We start from the raw sequence: 20,167 nt of genomic DNA on the forward strand, positions 1-20,167 counted from the left end.
TCAACTCAAAGTACTTTAAGAAAAACAATTTCACTGGCTCATACAGCTTGTCTATCCAGGGAAAGGTCTGGTGTTGTTAGATCCAGGGTTCAAATATTGTCACCAACATTATTTTCTAGGCGGGTGTCTTATCTCTTTCATCCTCCCTCCCTATATCTTGGCTTTGATTTCCTCTGGGTTGACCTTATTTTCTGGTAGCCTCTCCCCATGTGCTAGGGAAGATAGTCCACAGTAGCTCCAGGCTTATATAGTTACTCGAGGCCCAGTGCATGATCTGTGGGGCGACTGGCAGGGCTCCCCGCTCACACCCGCCTTGGCCTAGCGTCGCCCCGCCCCCCGCCTCCGCCCAGAACACTCTTGGTAATAAAATTAGGATGAACACATTGAGAACGGTAGTCTTGGACAAGGCTGGGGTGTGAGCAAGCCTGCAGTGGGCAGGTGAATCAAAAGGACATTTCCCCTTTTCGTTCACCAAAACACCATCGCCTGATCCTGAGGGTGTTCTAGCAAGCGGTGACACTCCCCGCTCCCAACTCCTCGCTCCCCGGGGAGAGTCGGGCGACCGATCCCGCAGTTCCAGCCCCAAACCCGGCTGGAGGCGTTGGGGAGAGAGACCTGTGGCCCGCGGGCAGCTGGGGCGTCCGGGCAGGGCGAGAGGAGGTGGGGTTGCTCGGGAAAATCCCTCCTTGGATGGGGCGAGTACTGCCCGGCTCATCGCTCATCCGAAACCATAATGAAACAACACCCCACCCCCAACCACCAAAGATCACCGAGGCTGCTGTCCTGGCAGAAGCGGGCTTCCGGTCTACAGAAGCGAACTATTTGGGCTGTTCCTGTCTCCCGTGCCCAGCCCCGTGAATTGTCACCGATTTCAGGTGATTTAAGGACCGGTCCCTGCAGGGTCACGGCCACGGCTCTGGGTTTGGGACGCTCCATCGTTCCATCGCTGTCTCCGGGAGGGAGGCGCGCTGCAGAGGAGAAACCTTGACAGGTAATGAGTCCCGCGCCCCTTTGCACAGGTCCTCCAAAACCTCGGTTCCCCCTCCCCAGGTGCGCGCAGGACCCCGACCCTGCGGTGGTGAAGGCGGGGTGCAGCGGCTGCAGCCCTGGGCCTGGGCTCCACCCCGGGAGCTCCTTTCCCGCCCGGGGGCTCGTTTCCCGCCCCGGGGGGCCCCTTTCCCGCCCCGGGGGCTCCTTTCCCTCCCGGGGGCTCCTTCCCCACCCCGGGGGCCCCTTCCCGCCCCAGGAGCCCCTTTCCCGCCCCGGGGGTTCCTTCCCCGCCTGGGAGGGAGCCTGGGTTTGCGGACTCTCGGACTCGCACTCAATAGTAGCCACTTCCAACAGGTGGGCGGGCAAGGACCCCGGAGCCTGGAGCCCACGGCGAGCTGGGGGGGTGGGGGTGGGGGGCGCCCAGCGTCACAGCCCACATCTTCCCAAACCAGCCTGCGGAAGTCCCCCCGGTTCAGGGGCTCAGAGAACTTTACAGGAAACCTCTAACCGGGTGCCGAGCTCGAAGGTGAAGCGGCTGCGGCTGTGGCCTGGGGACCCATGAGGTCAGTGTCCGGCTCATTGAAAGAGGCTGTGCTCCGCGGATTGCCCGGGGACCCCAGGCTTGGGACGCCAGTCCTCACACCCTAACAGCTCCCACCCGGTGGGCGGGCTCACAGTCTAGCCCCCAAGCCCTGGTCCTTCAGCGGTTCTCAACCTGTGGGTCGCGACCCCTTTGGGGGTCGAACGACCCTTTCATAGGGGTCGCCTAAGACCATCCGAAAACACGGATATAATTACCTATTGTTTTTGTGATTAATCACTATGCTTTAATTATGTTCAATTTGTAACAATGAAATTGGGGGTCACCACAACATGAGGAACTGTATTAAAGGGTCGCGGCATTAGGAAGGTTGAGAACCACTGATAGTGGCTCACTAGGGCTCTGTTCCCCGAGGCTGTGTTGCCCGGGAGTGATTCTGGTCCACTTTGTCTTAAAAAATATATCTTTTGTAAAAATTGATTTGAGAGCTAGAGAGAGAGAGAGAGGACGAGAGACATTGATTTGCATTGATTTGTTGTTCCACTCAGTTCTGCTTTCACTGTTTGATCCCCCCCCCCCCCCCCACTCCTCTGGTGGATTCTTGTATGTGCCCTGATGGGGGATGGAACCCGAAACCTTGGGGTAAGAGGAAGCTCTAACCAACTGAGCTACGGGCCAGGGCTCTGGTCCATTTTTGCACATGACTGTCTAGGAGCCAGAAGGAATCCTTAGGACTGGGGTGTAGGGAGGGGATGCTGGGCGGCAGGACCTCTGCTTGGCTCCTGCAGGTTCATCTGCACCCACCCTGACCTCAGAGCGGAGTCTCTAGGAGGAAATGGGTGCGGTGGCTAAGGGGAAAGGGGGCGAGGCCTTGCTGCCTCCGGGGAAACAGAAACTGATTCTGCTGAAGTCTGTGCTGAGGGGCGATCCCCGTGGCCGGAAGAGGAGGGAAGATGAGCAGCTAAGAACAGCGATCAGAAGTGTTCTTTTTAGAAATTTGTTTTTGATTTATTTCTACAACTTTCCTTGGATTTCTACCTAGATATTATGTCTGAAAATAATGATAATTTGGTTTCAGTCTTATAAATTTTCTTTCTTTTCTTATCCTATTGTATTGTTAGGGCCTCCAATATAGTTTTTTTCTTATCTTTATTGTTGAGAGTATTACAGATGTCCTCCTCTTTTCCCCGCCTTGTTCCCCTCCACCCGGTTCCCAGGCCTTCACCACACAACACTCTGTACCACACAACACTCTTCAACTCATTTGTTTAAGTAAGAAAATGAGTGCCCTGACCCAGTAGCTCAGTTGGTTAGAGCGTGGTCCCAATATGCCAAGGTTGTGGGTTCAATATCCCATCAAAGCACATACAACTAATGAAGGCATAAATAAGTGATACAACAAATCAACATTTTTCCCTCTCTTTTCCTCTCTCTCAAATCAGTCAATAATTTTTTTTAAATGAGCAATCACAAATTTTAGTACTTTCTTGCCAGTGGAAGCAGACTGAAATGTGATGATCTGCTCCTGGCCCGATTATGAAAATTCAGAGGTGTTTGTGCCTATCAGAAAACAGAAATCAATTTCAATATTATTGTCATGGCAAGAGGACATTAAGTAAACAACCATTCGTAGTTATAGTATTTGTCAAGGCTATTAGACATTTCACAGGCCAGAGCAACAGTTTCTGAAGACCAAGGGTCTTGGGGGATTCCTCTGCTAGAAAAACAAAATCTACGAAGGCAACTTTATGAAATGGAATACTTTCTGCTTTTATGTACCTGAAGGAAGAGAGATTGTCTCTTCTGTTGCTGATGTAATTTTCACTGGCAGTTAGAATGATCTGTTTTTCACACGAAGATTTCCATGGAGATGGGACTTTGCAGAGCTGAGAAGTGTAAATTTCCCATATGTAAGGGAAAGGGCAGGATGGGGTGGTGGTTATTATCAAATGAACATGAGGGCACACAAAAGTCTCCATCTGGACTATGCAGAATTGGAGTCTCTATAACACTAATCCTATCACAAATACACTCCTAGCAGGTTACTGAGCTCATTATATTATAGTAATACTAGAGGCCCAGTGCACAAAATTCATGCACGGGTAGGGTCCCTAGGCCTGGCCAGTGATCTGGGCTGATTGGGGCCTTCCGGCTGTCACCCAGGGCCTTCCTTCGTTCTGCACTGCCCCTTGGTGGTCAGCACACATCATAGCGAGCAATCGAACTCTCAGTCTCCCAGTCGAACTCCTGCGGGGACACTGCATATTAGCCTTTTATATATATACTAGAGGCCCGGTGCACAAAAATTTGTGCACTGGAGGGGGGGAGGTCCTTCAGCCCAGCTTGCCCCCTATCAGATACTGGGAGCCCTAGGGGATGTCCTACTCCCTGCTCCCTGTGCCCCTTGGGGAGCGGGCCTAAGCCACAATCTGGCCTCCCTTTGTGGGAGGCGACCGGGCTGATCAGGGGAAGGCATCAGCCCCATCACCCTGCTGTTGCAGCCACTGCCAGTCACCACAGCCACCAAGGTGTTTTCATCAACATGGACTCCAGTCCCTTTACCATGAAAAAATGACAACTTTCTTTAGGCATTTTCAAGATGTGTCTTTCATAGGATATGACATTTCTTTCTTTCTTTCTTTCTTTTTTTATCCTCACCTGAGGATATGTTTCCATTGATTTTTAGAGAATGTGGAAGAGAAAGGGAAAGACAGAGAGAAACATCAAAGTGAGAGGAACACTTTGATTGGTTGCCTCCTGCATGAGCCCTGACCTGGGCCCGGGCCAGGGAGGAGCCTGCAACCTAGGTACATGCCCGTTGTCAGAATTGAACCCAGACCCTGCCATCAGCAGGCCAAGGCATTATCCACTGAGCCAAACTGGCTAGGGCAGGATATGACATTTCCTAGCCCTCCAGCAGCGGACCTTCCTTTTTTTCTCCAGGAGTGTGGTAAAAAACCGTAGATCACCTATTTGGACTCTTATTACCCAAGTTACTAAGAATATTACTAGTGGCATACAGAGAGCTAAGCCAATCAGCAAGGTGTTTCCTCTGTAGTTCATACCAATTGCTGGCTTGGCCCCTGCCCAGGCCTAACGCCTCTGGCCGAGTCATTAGCCCTGGGCAGGGGACCCCCAGCTCCCTGCTGCCATCAACGATCACTGGATGGCTCTGCCCAGGGCAAGGCCTAACGCCTCTGGCCGAGGCATAGGCCTGGGCAAGGCACCCCCAGCTCCCTGCCGCCCCGGCCATCAATGATTGCTGGCTGGCTCCGCCCCGGGCCAGACCTAACACCTCTGGCTGAGGCATTAAGCCTGGGCAGGGCACCCCCAACTCCCTAGCTCCCCGCTGCTCTGCCCCAGCCCAGGCCTAATGCCTCTGGCCAAGGTGTTAGGCCTGGACAGGGCACCCCCAGCTCCCTGCCACCGCCATCAACGATCGCTGGCTGGCTCCGCTCCGGCCCAGGCCTAATGCCTCAGTCCGTGGCTTGGCGCCTATGTATGCAAATTAACCGCCATCTTTCTTGGCAGTTAATTTGCATATCTCCCTGATTAGCCAATGGGAAGCGTAGCGGAGGTATGGTTAATTACCCTTTTTGTCTATTATTTGATAGGATAGATACTTTTAACTTCTTTTTTCTTTTTTTTCCCTTTTGTTTTTCTTCTTGCGTGTCATTTTCGCACAGGGGCCATGCTAATCTTCTCAGTATCGTTCCAATTTTAGTATATGTGCTGCCGAAGCGAGCACTTAACTTATTTTTTCATAATCATTCATCTGTGTAGTTTTTTAAAAATTATTATTTTTATTTATTTATTTATTTTTAAAAATATATTTTATTGATTTTCTATAGAGAGGAAGGGAGAAGGACAGAGAGCCAGAAACATCGATGAGAGAGGAATATTGATCAGCCGCCTCCTACACACCCCCCACCAGGGACGTGCCCTCAACCAAGGTACATGCCCTGAGTGGAACCGAACCTGGGACCCTTCAGTCCGCAGGTCGACGCTCTATCCACTGAGCCAAACAGGTCAGGGCCATCTGTGTAGTTTTTAATAGCATTATGGGGGTATTTTTGACAGATGGTAAACTGCACATACCTAAAATGTACAATTTGATAAATTTTTTTTTTTTTTCAATTTGATAAATTTTGATGTAGTTGTGGAAGGTGGCGAGTACCAGAGTTTACCTACGCTGCTATCTTGGGTGTTGTGAACATGCATGCACAGGTCTTTGTATGGACATACGTTTTCATTTCTCTTGGGTAAATACTTAAAAGTAGAATATCTGGGTCATATGGTAAGTGTATGCAACTACCGAACTCTTTTCCAAAATGGTTGTACTGTATGTGCCTACCAGATTCATATGGAAGTTCCCTTTCGTCCACATCCTCACCAACACCTGGTTGGTTCATCATTTTAGTCATTCTAATAGGTGTACAATGTTATCTCATTGTAGTTTTATTTAATTGTTTTTGTTTTTTTGAGAGAGAGAGGAAGGAGAGGGACAGAGAGCTAGGAACATTGATGAGAGAGACACATTGTTGATCAGCTGCCTTCTGCCCCCTAGTGGGGATTGAGACCACAACCAGGGCAAGTATCCTAACTGGGAATTGAACTATGACCTCTTGGCTCCTGGGTGGACGCTCCAACAGAGCCACACCGGCTGGGCCTCGTTTGGCATTTCCCTAATGACTAGTGAGGCTGAACATCATTTTATGTACTTATTTTTGTTCTCTATATACATTCTTTGGGGAAGCATCTGTTCAAATCTCTTATCCATTTTTAAGTTGGTTATTCTTATATTATTGCCTTCCAAGAGTTCTATATAGAAATTAGAAAGCTACAAGTTCTTTATCATATACATCATGTGCAAATATTTCTTCCAGTCAGGGGCTTGTATTTTCATTCCTTAACAGTGTCTTTCAGTAAGGAGACTTTCTCAAAGTCCAATATGTTACGTTTTTTATTGTGCATTTCATGTCACCTCTAAGAAATGTTTGCTGAACCCAAGGTAAACATATTTTCTCCTGTGTTTTCCTCCTAAGTTTTGAGGTTGAGAGACTGAATCTGCAAAGGGACACTGGCCAGATAAGTAAACACAGAACTCTGACCCACAACCTCTGTAACAAATTAGCTGGAAGCCAAACCACAACCCCCGTGGCAACTGGCTCAAAGTGGCCAGGACTTGGTCAGTAACTGCCTGCTTCCCTAATTTTTGCCGCCCACTACCGATTTAGAACCAACCAAAGAAAGAAATAGGCTTCCAAACCAGTCACATAAGATGCCCTGCGTCTACTAAGTCCACATTCAGCTTCCCTAGAACAACCTCAAAACAGAGCACATGGAAGGAAGCATGGAACAGAATTTGGAATCTTGGAGGGAAGGCAGGGGAGGGAGGGTGGGTGGGAGGCAATCAAGCAAGGACTTTCTATGCATATATACGTGGCCCATGGACACAGACAATGGGCGGGAGGGGGGGCAGGGGTGGGCTGCAGGGGGTTAATGGGGGAAAAATTCTTCAACAATAAAGAGTTATTTTAAAACACATACACACAAGCCAACAAGCAAAAACAGAGCATTGCTGAGCCTTCCCTTTTTTAACTATACCGTAAAGCTTTCCCATTCCTCTGCCACCGCAAATGTTGGTGGCTCTTTTCCTAAACACAGTGAGCAATGAATTAATAGACTCTGCATGGTCTCCTTTGGCAGTCTTCATTTATTTCCACAGGGTTTTAGGTTTTACATTTTGGTCTAAGACATCTTTGAGTACTTTTGTAAGTGGTGTAAAATATGAATTGAAGTTCATTTCTTTTGTAGATGGATATCCAATTGTTCTAGTCCTACTTGTTGAAACAATTATATTTTCTTCACTTTGCACCTTTGTTGTTGATGCCTAATTTTATTCCATGGACGTATTTTACATCTTTATACCAATTCTATAATATGTTGGTTACTGTAATTGTATAAAAAGGCTTAAAATCAGTTAATGTTAGTACTCTAATTTTAAAAGAGATATGTTTAAAAAGTATATATTTATTCTATATGTATAAATTACATATGATTAGATATAATTTATATATAACTTATATATTTAATGTATTTAGTGTAATATATATATATAAATTTACCCATAAATATATAATTTATTCATGTAGTTATCATATCCAATGTTCTCCACTGCTTTGTGCATATGCATTTTCCAACTGGTACCATAGTCCTCCTGCCTAAAGACTTTCTTTAATGTTTTTTGGATTGCAGTTCTGCTAATGAATTATTTCACCTTCATTTTTGGATTAAATTTTAAAAATTCAGGTGAACTTTGTATAACATAAAATTAACCATTTAAAGTGAACAAGTCAGCAGCATTTAGTACATTCACCATGGTATGCAACCACCACTCCTGTCAAGCTTCAAAACATTTTCATCACTCCCAAATAAAATCCCATTGAGCAGTTACTCCCTATTCCTCATTCGCCTAGCCTCTGGCAACCACCAATCTTCTTTCTGATTCAATGATTTTATTGATTTTGAGTGTTTCTCATCAAAGGAATTATATTTGACTGTCTTAGTCGGTTTGGGTTATTGTAGTAAAAGTATCATAAACTGAGTGGCTTAAACAACACACATTTATTTATCACAGCTGTGGAGGCTGGGAAGTCTAAGATCAAAAAAACAAAACAAAACAAAAACCCTTCTAAACCTCTCCTGAGTTTCCATAGTGATTCAGGTGCCAGCAGATCCTGTGTCTGGTGAGGGCTCTCTTCCTGGTTTGCAGGTGGCTGCCTTCTCCTTGTATCCTCCTATGGTGAAGAGAGCAGAGAGAGAAATAAGCTCTCTGGTGCCTCTTCTTTATAAGGGTACTACTCCCATCACAAGGGCTCCACTCTCATGACCTAATTACTCCCTACAAGCCCCGCATCCTAATACCATCCCAGTGGAGGTTAGGGTTTCAACATATGAGCTCTGTGGGACATAAACATACAGTCCATACAGTGACCTTTTGTGTCTGGCTCTTTCACTTGGTATAGTGTTCATCCATGTTGAAGCAAGCATCAATACTTTATTCCTTTTTGTGGCTGGAGAATATTCTATTGTGTGAATAGAGCCCAGTTTGTTTATCCACGCGGCTGTTGATAGACATTTGAGTTGTTTCCACCTTTTGGCTATTCTGAACAGTGCTGCTATGCACATTCATGACTTATTTGAGTTTCAAGGATTCATCTGATTGCCCGTTTTCAATTCTGTGTAGTATATACTTAGGAGTGGAATTGCTGGATCATATGGTAATTCTGTGTTTAGCTTTTTGAACAACTTTCAGACTATATTCCACAATGGCTGCAATGTTTTGTATTCCTACCAGCAATGTATGTGGATTCCAATTTCTGTACATCAAACATGTCAAACTCGCAGCCAGCATGTGGCCCGCCGGCTGCGAGTTTGACATATTTATTCTACATCCTCAGCAACACCTGTTTTTGTTTTTTTACTACTTATTACTAGTGGCCAGGTGCATGAAATTCATGCAGGGGGTGGAGGGTGTCTCAGCCTGGCCTGCATCCTCTCCAAGCTGGGACCCCTTGGGGGATGTCTGACTGCTCTCTTGCATTCTGGGAGCACTGGCTCCTAACAGCTCACCTGCCTGCCTGCCTGATCGCCCCTAACCACTCTGCCTGCCAGCCTGCTCACCCCCAACTGCCCCCATCGCCAGCCTGCTTGCCCCCAGCTGCCCCCCCATCCCACCAACCTGCTCGCTACCAACTGCCCCGCCCTACAAGCCTGATCACCCCCAACTGTTCTCCCCTCCTGGCCTGATCGCCCCTAACTGCCTCTGCCTCGGCCCCACCACCATGGCTTTGTCCAGTAGGACGTCCAGAAGGTCTCCTGGAAGGTCTCCTGGTCTAATTAGCATATTACCCTTTTATTAGTATAGATTACTACTATCCAAATAGATGTGAAGTGATGTCTCATTATTCTTTTTAAAAAATATGTTTTTATTGATTTGAGAGAGAGAGAGAGGAAGGAAGAGGGAGAGAGAGATAGAAACATTGATGATGAGAGAGAAACATCAACATCAATCAGCTGCCTGCACACTCCCTACTGGGAATTGAGCCCACAGCCTGGACATGTGCCCTGACTGGGAATCGAACTGGTGACCAAGTACCAAGAATAACAATAAATATCGAAGACATATTTTGACCATGAAATCTTTCCAGTTGCATTGCAGCTCTTATCTATGTGTATTTTTACAATGCTTCCTGCTTTCTGCAGGTGCCTTGAGAGATGTTGTCATTTAGAGAACTTGGCAGAAACAGTTACTAAAATCATAGCATAAAAATAGCCGCTTGATCAATTCTGTGGTGGCCATGGGCTACCTGCAGACTTAGTTCTTCAACCTGTTGTATACCCTTCATGTATGAGTCTGGCCTCAAGCTCAGTGGAAATAAATTACGTAATCCACTTTAGAAGAGTGCCCTTAAACTGTCCATTCCCTACTGCCCCTATTTGTATCCTGTTCTAATGGTTCTGTCTTCCTGTTTTTTAGGAGAACATTTCAGGGTAAGAATAGGAAAAGTGCTGAGAAGATGAATCTCAAGACTGATTTGGAAACGAACTTTGCTGAGTGTGTTTTAAATGCAGGAAAAGTCATCCTTGGGGAGAAGCAAAGGAATGAAATGGACCCTCACCTGCAGAAAGAACAGAATCAAAGCATCCTGCATGCGATATGTGCTCTGCTGAATTCTGGTGGAGGAGTGATCAAGATTGAGATCGCTAATGAAGACTACGATTATAGGAGCCATGGAGTAGGATTGGAATGGCCTTCAATGTTCAATGGCTATTTAGATGAGATGCAACAGGAAGACCAAAACCTCTTTTTTATTTTTGTGAAATCGTGGAATGCAAAGGCCTCTGGGGTACGGCTGGCTACTTTGTCCTCCAATTTGTACCAGAGACATAAAACATCTACTAAGGAGATGACGCCTGAGGAAGCACTGGCATTCCTCAAAGGGGTGACTCAGCCTCTTAGGAATACCCATGCTTCCAATTTAAGCCCACAGAATATTCAGGATTGTGTACAAAGCGAAGATGACATAAAGGCCTCCGCCGCTGCTTTATTTGCTAGAGAGGACCTCCAGTACTTGGAAGAACTCAGTTTTACTCAGTCCACTCATGTTGAATTTAAAATGTTCTCAGAAGAGGAACGCTTTGAGAAGAATCTCTCCAGATGTGTGTCTGCATTTGCAAACACCGAAGGAGGGTACATATTTTGGGGGGTGAATGAAAAGACCCGACACGTTATTGGATGTGAAATAGAGAAAAGAGATCAAACCAACTTCAAGAACTCCATTGGTACCTGTATTAGGAAGCTACCTGTCCATCATTTCTGTACCCAGAGGTGTGAGATAAAATATGCCATTAAATTCCTTAAAGTAAAAAATCAGCGGGCCCTCCATGGATATGTCTGTGCAGTCAAGGTGGAGCCATTCTGTTGTGCAGTGTTTGCCGAAGAGCCTAGCGCCTGGCAGGTGAAGGACAACCGGGTGGTCCGGCTGGCCACAAAGGAATGGGCAACTCGGATGATAGAAGCCGACCCAGGTCAGGGAGCAGAATCCACAATAACTGTAATGTTGGGTGGGGGGTTGGAGGGAGGAAAGGGAGGTATTGCTTTGAAATTGTGGGAAAGAGAGGTACTCTCTGAGTTGCAGATATCTGATTTATTAATACCTATAGGTGCAGTTGGTGGGCACTGCCCTTCTTTCCCTCTGCCCATCTTAAATATCCTGCATCCACAGGTGCCCTGGGCTAGTTGACCCACTAGAGCAGTGGTTCTCAACCTTCTGGCCCTTTAAATAAAGTTCCTCATGTTGTGATCCAACCATAAAATTATTTTCGTTGCTACTTCATAACTGTAATTTTGCTACTGTTATGAATCGTCATGTAAATATCTGATATGCAGGATGGTCTTAGGTGACTCCTGTGAAAGGGTCGTTCGACTGCCAAAAGGTTCACGACCCACAGGTTGAGAACCGCTGCACTAGAGGGTGGTACAGGGGGCTGTGTGATCTAGTCATTCTATCTTCACTTCCTTTCTTATGTTCACATTCAAGTCTCTTCTTTTCCTTTCTGATCGTAAACTCACATTTGATTATTCAGGAAATTCCTTTTCACATGTCCTCTTTAATTTATTGCCACTTCCTTCCCGTTATGGATGGTTCCCTGGATTAAATGTTCTGCCTTTCTTATTGCCCCACTTCTATTTTTGAGCTAAAAGATCACCAAACTGCCCTGGCCCGTGTGGTTCAGCTAGTTGGAACATCGTCTTGTACACTGAAAGGTTGCAAGTTCGAATCCCCATCAGGGCACATACCCAGGTTTTGGGTTTGATTCCCTTGTGGGAGGCAACGATCAATGTTTCACTCTCACATCAATGTTTCTTTCTCTCCTGCCTCTCTCTCTCTCTCTCTCTCTCTCTCTCTCTCTCTCTCTCTCTCCCTCTCTCTCTCTCTCCCTCCCTCCCCTCTCTCACTAATAAAAAGCATGTCCTTGGGTGAGGATTAAAGACAATTAAAAGTTGACCAAGCCATGGCTGTCCTTCTCCTTTTCTACTTTTCCTTTTTGAGAGCCAATTTGTGATATTCACCAGTCCCCTTGCCACCCCAAGATATCAGTAGGTTTTTCTGAACTGACTTCGGATGTAAATCAAGTATCTGTGGGCCAAGACTTTGAGTTCTAAGACTAAGTGAAAGGCTCTGCAACACAGCGCAACTCTAAGTTGGAGTTCAGCCTTTTTGCATATTAAACCCTTGGTTTTTGTTTCCTAAGATCTTTCCAGACTTTCTGACATGGTCCTTCAGCTGAGTGTGTCAGCTGCCACACCCCAAAGCAGCAGTGTGTGCACTCATAAGAATTTGGAATGTCTGGAAGAACTGCAAAAACGCCACTTTCCAGGTAATTCATTATCAGTGGTTGCTTTGGAACAGGTCGGTTGTGCATCCATATGGAAAAAAATAGAACTGGACTCTCATTTTATGTTATAGAAAAAAATCAATTCCAGAAGATTTAGGGAAATAAATGTCAGAAACAAACCTTTCAAACTCTTATTAGAAAATGTACATGAATAATTTAGTGTTGTTCAGATAAGAATTTCTTAAACCAGACACAAAAGAATTAAACTTAAACAAAAAGACTGGTAAATTTTGCTATATTAAAATTAAGAACTTATGCTCCTCAAAAGAGTGAAAAGATTTAACTACAATCTTGAAAGACATTTACAACCCATGTAGCTGACAAAGAATTGGTATCAAGAATATAGAAAGAACTTACATAATTTTTCAAAAGAACAAACAAGCCAATAGAAAAATGGGAAATAGTTATAAAGATGAATTTCGCAGAAAAGAAGACACATATGCCCAATACAGTTATGAAGAGATGCTCAACACATAGCAGGTATTGGAGAAGTTGTAGGTAATCAGGATCTTTTTTACATTGCTGCTTGGAATTGAAATTGGCCGAATCCCTTTGGAAAGCAAATTTGATATTACCTTGTATAATTGGTTTTTTGCATACTCTATCATTCAGCAATTATTTCTAGTTTCTAAAGAAAAATGTGTGCATACACATCAGTAAATACATATAATTGGAGATTTACCAATATCTCATAGTGTTCATAAGTTCACTGTTTGCAATAGCACCAAATAGGAAACAACCAAATTATCTATTGCCACAATATGTATAAATATACTGTACTGTATTCACATAATGGAATATTATTATTCAGTAGCAAAATGAATACACTACAGCTGTATGCAAGCACAGGGCTAAATCTGAGTAATGTACATGTACATCTTGTCATGAGTTAACTCACAGATTTACCCAGTTCTTTTACTGATTATACTAGAGGTCCAGTGCACAAAAATTCATGCACTGGAGTGGGTGGGGGGGTGTCCCTCAGCCCGGCCTGTGCCCTCTCACAGTCTAGGACCTCTTGAGGGAGTCCACCTGCTGGCTTAGGCCCACTCCCTGGGGGATTGGGCCTAAGTTGGCAGTCAGACATCCCTCTGGCAGCCTGGGAGCCCTCAGGGGATGTCTGACTAATGGCTAAGAACCACTCCCCATGGAGAGCAGGCCTAAGCCGTTAATTGGACATCCTTAGCGCTGCCTTGGAGGCGGGAGAGGCTCCCACCACCACCGCCGCTGCACTGACCAGCCATGAGCTGGCTTATGGCTGAGCGGAGCCCCCCCTGTTGAAGTGCACTGACCACCAGGGGCAACTCCTGCACTGAGCATCTGCCCCCTGGTGGTCAGTGCACATCATAGTGACCGGTTGTTCCTGGTCGTTCTGCAGTTAGGGTCAATTTGCATATTACCTTTATTAGCCTATCTAATAAAAGGGTAATATGCAAATTAAGCATCACTCAGACACAATGATGGTGGCACCCATAGCCACAAGATAACGGTAGTCAGTCCTCTCAGCCCAGCTGTGTCCTCCAGTCCTGGGGGCGGCTGCTGGGAGCAGGGCCTGCTTGGCCATCACTGCGGTGACCAGGAGCAGCCAAGCGGGCCCTGCAGACAGCAGAGAACCACGGGGAGCGGGCCTAAGCCATCAGGACAACACCCAGATTGGAGAGGGTGCAGGTCGGGCTGAGGGACCCTCCCAGCCCCCCTCCCCGTATGAATTTCATGCACTGGGCCTTTAGTCTCTATATATAAAAGGTAATATGCAAAGTGTCCCCACAGGAGTTTGACTGGGAGACCGGGAGTTCTATTGCTCGCTATGACATGCGCTGACCACCATGGGGCAGCATGGAACGAAGGAAGGCCCCGATTAGCCCTGATCGCCGGCCAGGACTAGGGACCCTACCCGTGCACAAATTTCGTGCACCAGGCTCTAGTATAAGATAATATCTTATAGTATTCCTCAACACTGATGTTATTAAGTTTTAGCTGTTTTTATTGTGAAATATACTATACATACAGAAAATACATAGAACAGCCTTATTACTTAATAAATAATTATACAGTGAAACCTATGTAACCACCACCAAGGTAAAAAAACAGAACTTTGAAAACACTCCTGCTATCACTTCTTTAAACTTACAAGCTTAGGTGAAAATTGCCAAATTGTAATTCAAAACATACCTGCGTTGGTGGTATAGTGGTGAGCATAGCTGCCTTCCAAAACATACCAGAATACACTTTCCCCAAATGATATTATCATGGCATTTCTCTTCTAGAAGAAGCTTAGTCTCATTTTGTTCCACAAAAAAGAAAAGGATAAAATGATATTATTTTGATGGCAATTACATAAATTGATAAATTAATTGAGGAAGAACTATCATTTTTACAACAGTACATTTTCTCTTAGTTGAACATGGAATGTTTGGCCATTTATTCAAGCTTTCTTTGACCATATTTCATCAAATTTAAGAAAATAATATTGCATTATTATTTTATTTATCACTAAAAATAAAATCTTGTCCATTAAACTATAGGATATATTTTTATTTAAGAGATATTAAGCCCTGTCCAGGTAGCTCCATTGGTTAGAGCATTGTCCTGATACGCCAAGGTTGTGGATTCAATCCCTGGTCGAACCACATACAAGAATCAACCAATGAATGAATAAATAAGTGGAACAGCAAGTCTCTCTCAAATCAATTAAAAATTTTCTTTGCGAGCAAAAGATATTAAAGTACATTTATAATTAGTGAAATATAGCATGTCTCTTAATAGTTTCAAAGTTTTATCCATATTGTTACCATATATGTTAAATTTTATTCCTAGAATGAGATCTTTATATGAAAATAATTTCTGATTGTGAATTGCTGATATGTAGGAAATCTCATAGTTTTAAATTATGCCATTTCCAAACATTTTACATAATACTTTCATTAATGAAAAAGCAAAAGTAATTTTGAACTAACTTTTTTTATATTTATGTACACTATTTCTTTTATTTATTTCAGTTCATTGGCCAATATTTCCAGAATAATGTTAAATGGAAGTAGTAGCAGGAAGTCCCTTTAGTTTAGTTCGCTTTTATAGAAAATAACGCTAGTAATTCTGAGTCCAGACAAACTTTACTGGTGTGTCCAATTCCTCGCGAGACAGCTTGATTTTTAACAGGTGTCCCAAGCTGAGCATTTCCAAAATCAATCTCCCACTCTGACAATCTTCTATTTCCTCTCATACTCCGCATATTATTGTATTAAGTATTTTCAGATTATCTCTATCAATTGGAGAATTCATCCTCCACCCAGCCAAGCACAGAAATCTGAGTTCATCCTTGTCTCCTCCCCTTATGTGGAATTAAAAAATCAAATTGTGTGTGTGTGTGTGTGTGTGTGTGTGTGTTTCTGAGAAGAGGATTCATAGTTTTGGTTAGATTACAAATTTGGGCTCCTGACCCCAAAAAGGTTTTATATGCATATAGGAAAAGCCAAACTTTAGAAAAAAACACTTCAAAGAATTAATTTTTTGAAATTACAAATGTGAAATGGACCTTTCTTTGTAAACAGATTAAGGGTTTTTAAATATAATTTGTGTGCCCACCACAGTCAAGGTACAGAACAATTCAATCACCAAAAAGTGGCTCCTGCCCTGGCCAGTGTGCTCAGTGGTTAGAATGTTGGGCTCGTGCACTGAAGGGTCATGGTTTTGATTTCCAATCAAGGGCAAGTACCTGGGTTGCAGGTGCGATCCCAGACCTGACTGGAGCACGTGCAAAAGGCAACCAATTGATGTGTCTCTCTCACACCGATGTTTCTCTCTCTTCCTCTCCCACCCTCCCTTCCACTCTTTCTAAAAAATCAATGGAAAAAAATATCCTCAGATAAGGATTAACAACAACAACAAAAAGGCTCCTTCATGTTGCCCATTTGTAGTCAAAATCTCCAACCCCTAACTCCTAGCAGCCATTGATCTGGTCTCCATTTCTATAGTTTTGCCTTTCACAGTGCCATGTAGGTGAAGTTAACATAGTATATAACATTTGCCAGGACTCCCCGCCCCCAGCTTTGTGGAGTTATAACTGATAACAGGATGTATAAGGTGTGTAGCATAATGATTTCATACACCTATGTATTGTGAAATGATTACCACAATAAGATTAATTAACCATTTGTGTGTGTGTGTATTAAAAATATCTAAGATCTCTCTTAGCAACTTTCAAGTATATAATAATACAGTATTGTTAACTATAGTCAGCACTGCCAGGTATGAAAATGCACTATAATGCCTTCCTCCCCGTCTCCACTTTTTTGCTTTTCACTCTAGACGTCAGCAACACGATCTGCTTGGAGATGCCGGAATGAGCCTTGCTGTTTCTGGCCTCCATGTACCCCTTTTGCCCATCTCTCTATTCTCCCTTCCTTCAACTGGCTGACTGTCAGTCATCCTGTAAGAAGCGGCTCAGATGTCACCTTCTTCAGAAAGACTTTCATCTTCTCTTCTAAGCTGCACCCCTCCTTGGTGTTCACATAATGCGTTCCCATTAATTTACTACTTTGTGTGACAATCATTGTTTGTCTCTGTTTATGCCCATTGTTTGTCAGTTCCGTTGGACTGGAATTGTTTTATCTTGTGTTACTAATGCAAAACTAGTACTAATACATGGTAGACCCAAGTGTGGATTGAATCTGTTACATAGAATGATGATGACTAGCTTGTCTGCGAATTCTCTAATTTATTCCAATTCTTTCCCTGTCTAGTATCATCAGACAGCGTGCTGTATGTTCCACAAAAACTCTACAAGGAACTCTTCTCGGAAAATGGAGGACTCAGAAGCTTAATAAATAAGGAAATGCGCCGTGTCTCTCAAGGAATATTGATTTTTTCTCGAAGCTGGGCTGTGGATGTGGGTTTGCAAGAGAAGCAGGAAGTCATCTGTGATGTTCTTCTACTTTCCCAGAAAAAAATCCCAGTTCTCTACACCATCTTCAGAAAGGACGATGGCTGTTGGAAGGACTATATTATGAGAGTCGCCCGTACTTTAAAGCAGAAGTTGGTGAACACAGGTGGCTACACTGGAAAATTGTGCATCATTCCCAAGGCCTTCCTGCTGAATCCTGATAAAACAGCAAAGGCCCTTCATGGTTCAGAATTGCCAAGTTACCCTGCATCCTATTGCCCGATGACCACAGAGGATATGGAAGTTCTGCTGCAGTCCCTAGTGATAGTATTGTGTGGGTTCAGATCTTTGTTAAGTGAAGAGGTGGGCTGTGAGGTTTTGAACCTACTCACAGATAAACAATATGAGGTGCTTTCAAAGAACCTTCGCAAGACCAGATTGCAGTTTGTGCATGGCTTACCTGGAACAGGGAAGACCATCTTGGCTTTTAAGATCATAGAAAAGATCAGGAATGTGTTTCACTGTCAACCAGGTGACATTCTTTACATCTGTGAGAACAAGCCCCTGCAGGAATTCGTGAGGTATGTAGCCTGATTATATCCACTTTCTTTTCTTAAGTAAGTTCTGCTGGTGTGGCTTTGAGTTTACATGCTAAGATTCATGTTGTATTTACTAAGTCAAGATGAGTTGAAGAGTAAAATTGACCTCCTTTTGTTCATCGGGGAAACTTGACTGTGTTTCTTACATTTTCAGCCACAAAAACATCTGCCAGGCAGTGACCCGAAAAACCTTCATGAACAAAAACTCAAATTTTGAAAAGATTCAACACATCGTCATCGATGAAGCTCAGAATTTCCGCACTGAAGATGGGGACTGGTATAAGACGGCAAAAACCATCACCGAGAGAGGAAAGAATGGCCCTGGGATTCTCTGGATCTTTCTGGACTACTTTCAGACCAGTCACATGGACTACTGTGGCCTCCCCAAGCTCGTAGACCAGTACCCAAAAGAAGAGCTCGTCAGAGTGGTCCGCAATGCAGACCCAATAGCCAACTACCTACAAGAAATAATGCACGAAGTCAGAGAAAATCCACCACCTAACATCCCCTCCGAGTACCTGAATATCTTCAGTGAAGCTGAATGGTCTCGAGGTGTTCCAGGCAACTTAGAGATGAGTGAGCACAAGGATATGGAGCAGATGGTGGATTATATAACAGGAAAATGCCATTCACTTTTGAAGGCTGGATATTCCTGCAAGGATATTGCTGTGATTTGCAGCACAGCAAGTGATGTACACAGATATAAATCTAAGCTTCAAAGAGCAATAAGGAAGAGAAAAAGGTCTCAGTCCAGTGAGGAATCTCAGTCCAGTGAGGAATCTGATCAGTTAGTAGTAGGAAATGCATCAGCTATCATGGGCAATCACATTGTATTGGACAGTGTCCGTCGATTTTCAGGCCTGGAAAGAAACATCGTGTTTGGGATCAACCCAAGGGCAGCTGAGCCAGCTGTTTTCCACAATCTTATGCTCTGTCTTGCTTCCAGGGCAAGGAAACACCTGTATATTCTGAAGTTTTCCAACTGACAGGAAGATCCTAATCTAAGTAGCCCTCATCTCTGGTTAAGTGTGAAACTATGTGATTTAACCATTTAATCATCAAATATTTAACGAATACTCACTGTGAGCCAAGTGCTGGGTGTTGGGGATAGGTTAGCAAACAAGACAGATAAGATTCACAGAGAGTAAACCAATTCAAATACAAGAAATTTCAGATAGTAGTAAAGGACACTATGGTAGTAATTGGAGGGACCTGAGATGCAGACATTGTGTGTGTGTGTGTGTGTGTGTGTGTGTGTGTGTGTGTGTGTGTGTAGGCAGGTAGAGAGAAAGAGGGGTTGGTTATTTAGGATGGTCAGAGAAGTGCTCAGTGAGGGAAGTCATGAGAAAATCTCTGAGCTGTATGTGCCAGGCAGACTGAGATATTTTCATTATTTTTAACCCAGCCCTGGTGCAGAAATGCTTGACTATGACCTGCTGGGAGGATATGAGGAATGGAAACAGGTAATATGTCTGGGCTCTTATTGGCCAGGAATGATTGTAGCATGTTTCAAAATGTAGGATCAGAAGGTACAAATTACATTTGTTGTTGTTGTTAATCCTTACCCAAGGATATTCTTTCCATTGATTTTTAGAGTGAGTGTAAGGGAGGAAGGGGGAGAGAAAGAGAAACATCGATGTGAGAGACACATCAATTGGTTGCCTCCAGCACAAGCCTGACCCAGGGGCCTGGGATTGACCGGGAATTGAACCTGAGACCCTTTGGTGTGTGGGCCAATGCTCTAACCACTGAGCAAGCCAGCCAAGGCACAAGTTATAATTTTTTGAAAGACCACATCCATTACTTTATTATATTTCTTTTAATGGTGTTAGTATTTTTTAACACAATTTTTAAAAAAATTATGTGCTTCGCCGAAACCGGTTTGGCTCAGTGGATAGAGCGTCGGCCTGCGGACTGAAGGGTCCCAGGTTTGATTCCGGTCGGGGGCATGTGCCTGGGTTGCGGGCATATCCCCAGTGGGAGATGTGCAGGAGGCAGCTGATTGGTGTTTCTCTCTCATCGATGTTTCTGACTCTCTATCTCTCTCCCTTCCTCTCTGTAAAAAATCAATAAAATATATTTTAAAAAAAAATTATGTGCCTCACACTTGAAATCTCAGCTCTTTAGCTCTGCTTTAATATTGTTCCTGTGAAGAATCTTAGTTACTACTCGAAGGTAAGGTTGCCACAG

At 44.2% G+C, this 20,167-nt stretch overlaps 1 protein-coding gene and 1 non-coding gene across 2 annotated transcripts; one reads left to right on the plus strand and one right to left on the minus strand.

The window, feature by feature from the left end:
- The first annotated feature begins 415 nt into the window (after positions 1-415).
- LOC118672351 (schlafen family member 5-like) lies at positions 416-19,882 on the plus strand. The gene is made up of 5 exons (XM_036341989.1): positions 416-991; positions 10,074-11,125; positions 12,353-12,478; positions 17,239-17,959; positions 18,132-19,882. Exons 2-5 carry the CDS (start codon positions 10,114-10,116, stop codon positions 18,961-18,963), a joined length of 2,691 nt encoding a protein of 896 aa, XP_036197882.1. The 5' UTR covers positions 416-991; positions 10,074-10,113; the 3' UTR covers positions 18,964-19,882.
- LOC118672519 lies at positions 5,172-5,279 on the minus strand. Its single transcript, XR_004973086.1, has one exon. It is a non-coding gene; the product is annotated as a U6 spliceosomal RNA (small nuclear RNA).
- Positions 19,883-20,167: the final 285 nt, after the last annotated feature.

Source organism: Myotis myotis, unplaced genomic scaffold, assembly GCF_014108235.1.
Source record: "Myotis myotis isolate mMyoMyo1 unplaced genomic scaffold, mMyoMyo1.p scaffold_m19_p_17, whole genome shotgun sequence".
In the NCBI taxonomy this organism is placed as follows: Eukaryota; Metazoa; Chordata; class Mammalia; order Chiroptera; family Vespertilionidae; genus Myotis; species Myotis myotis.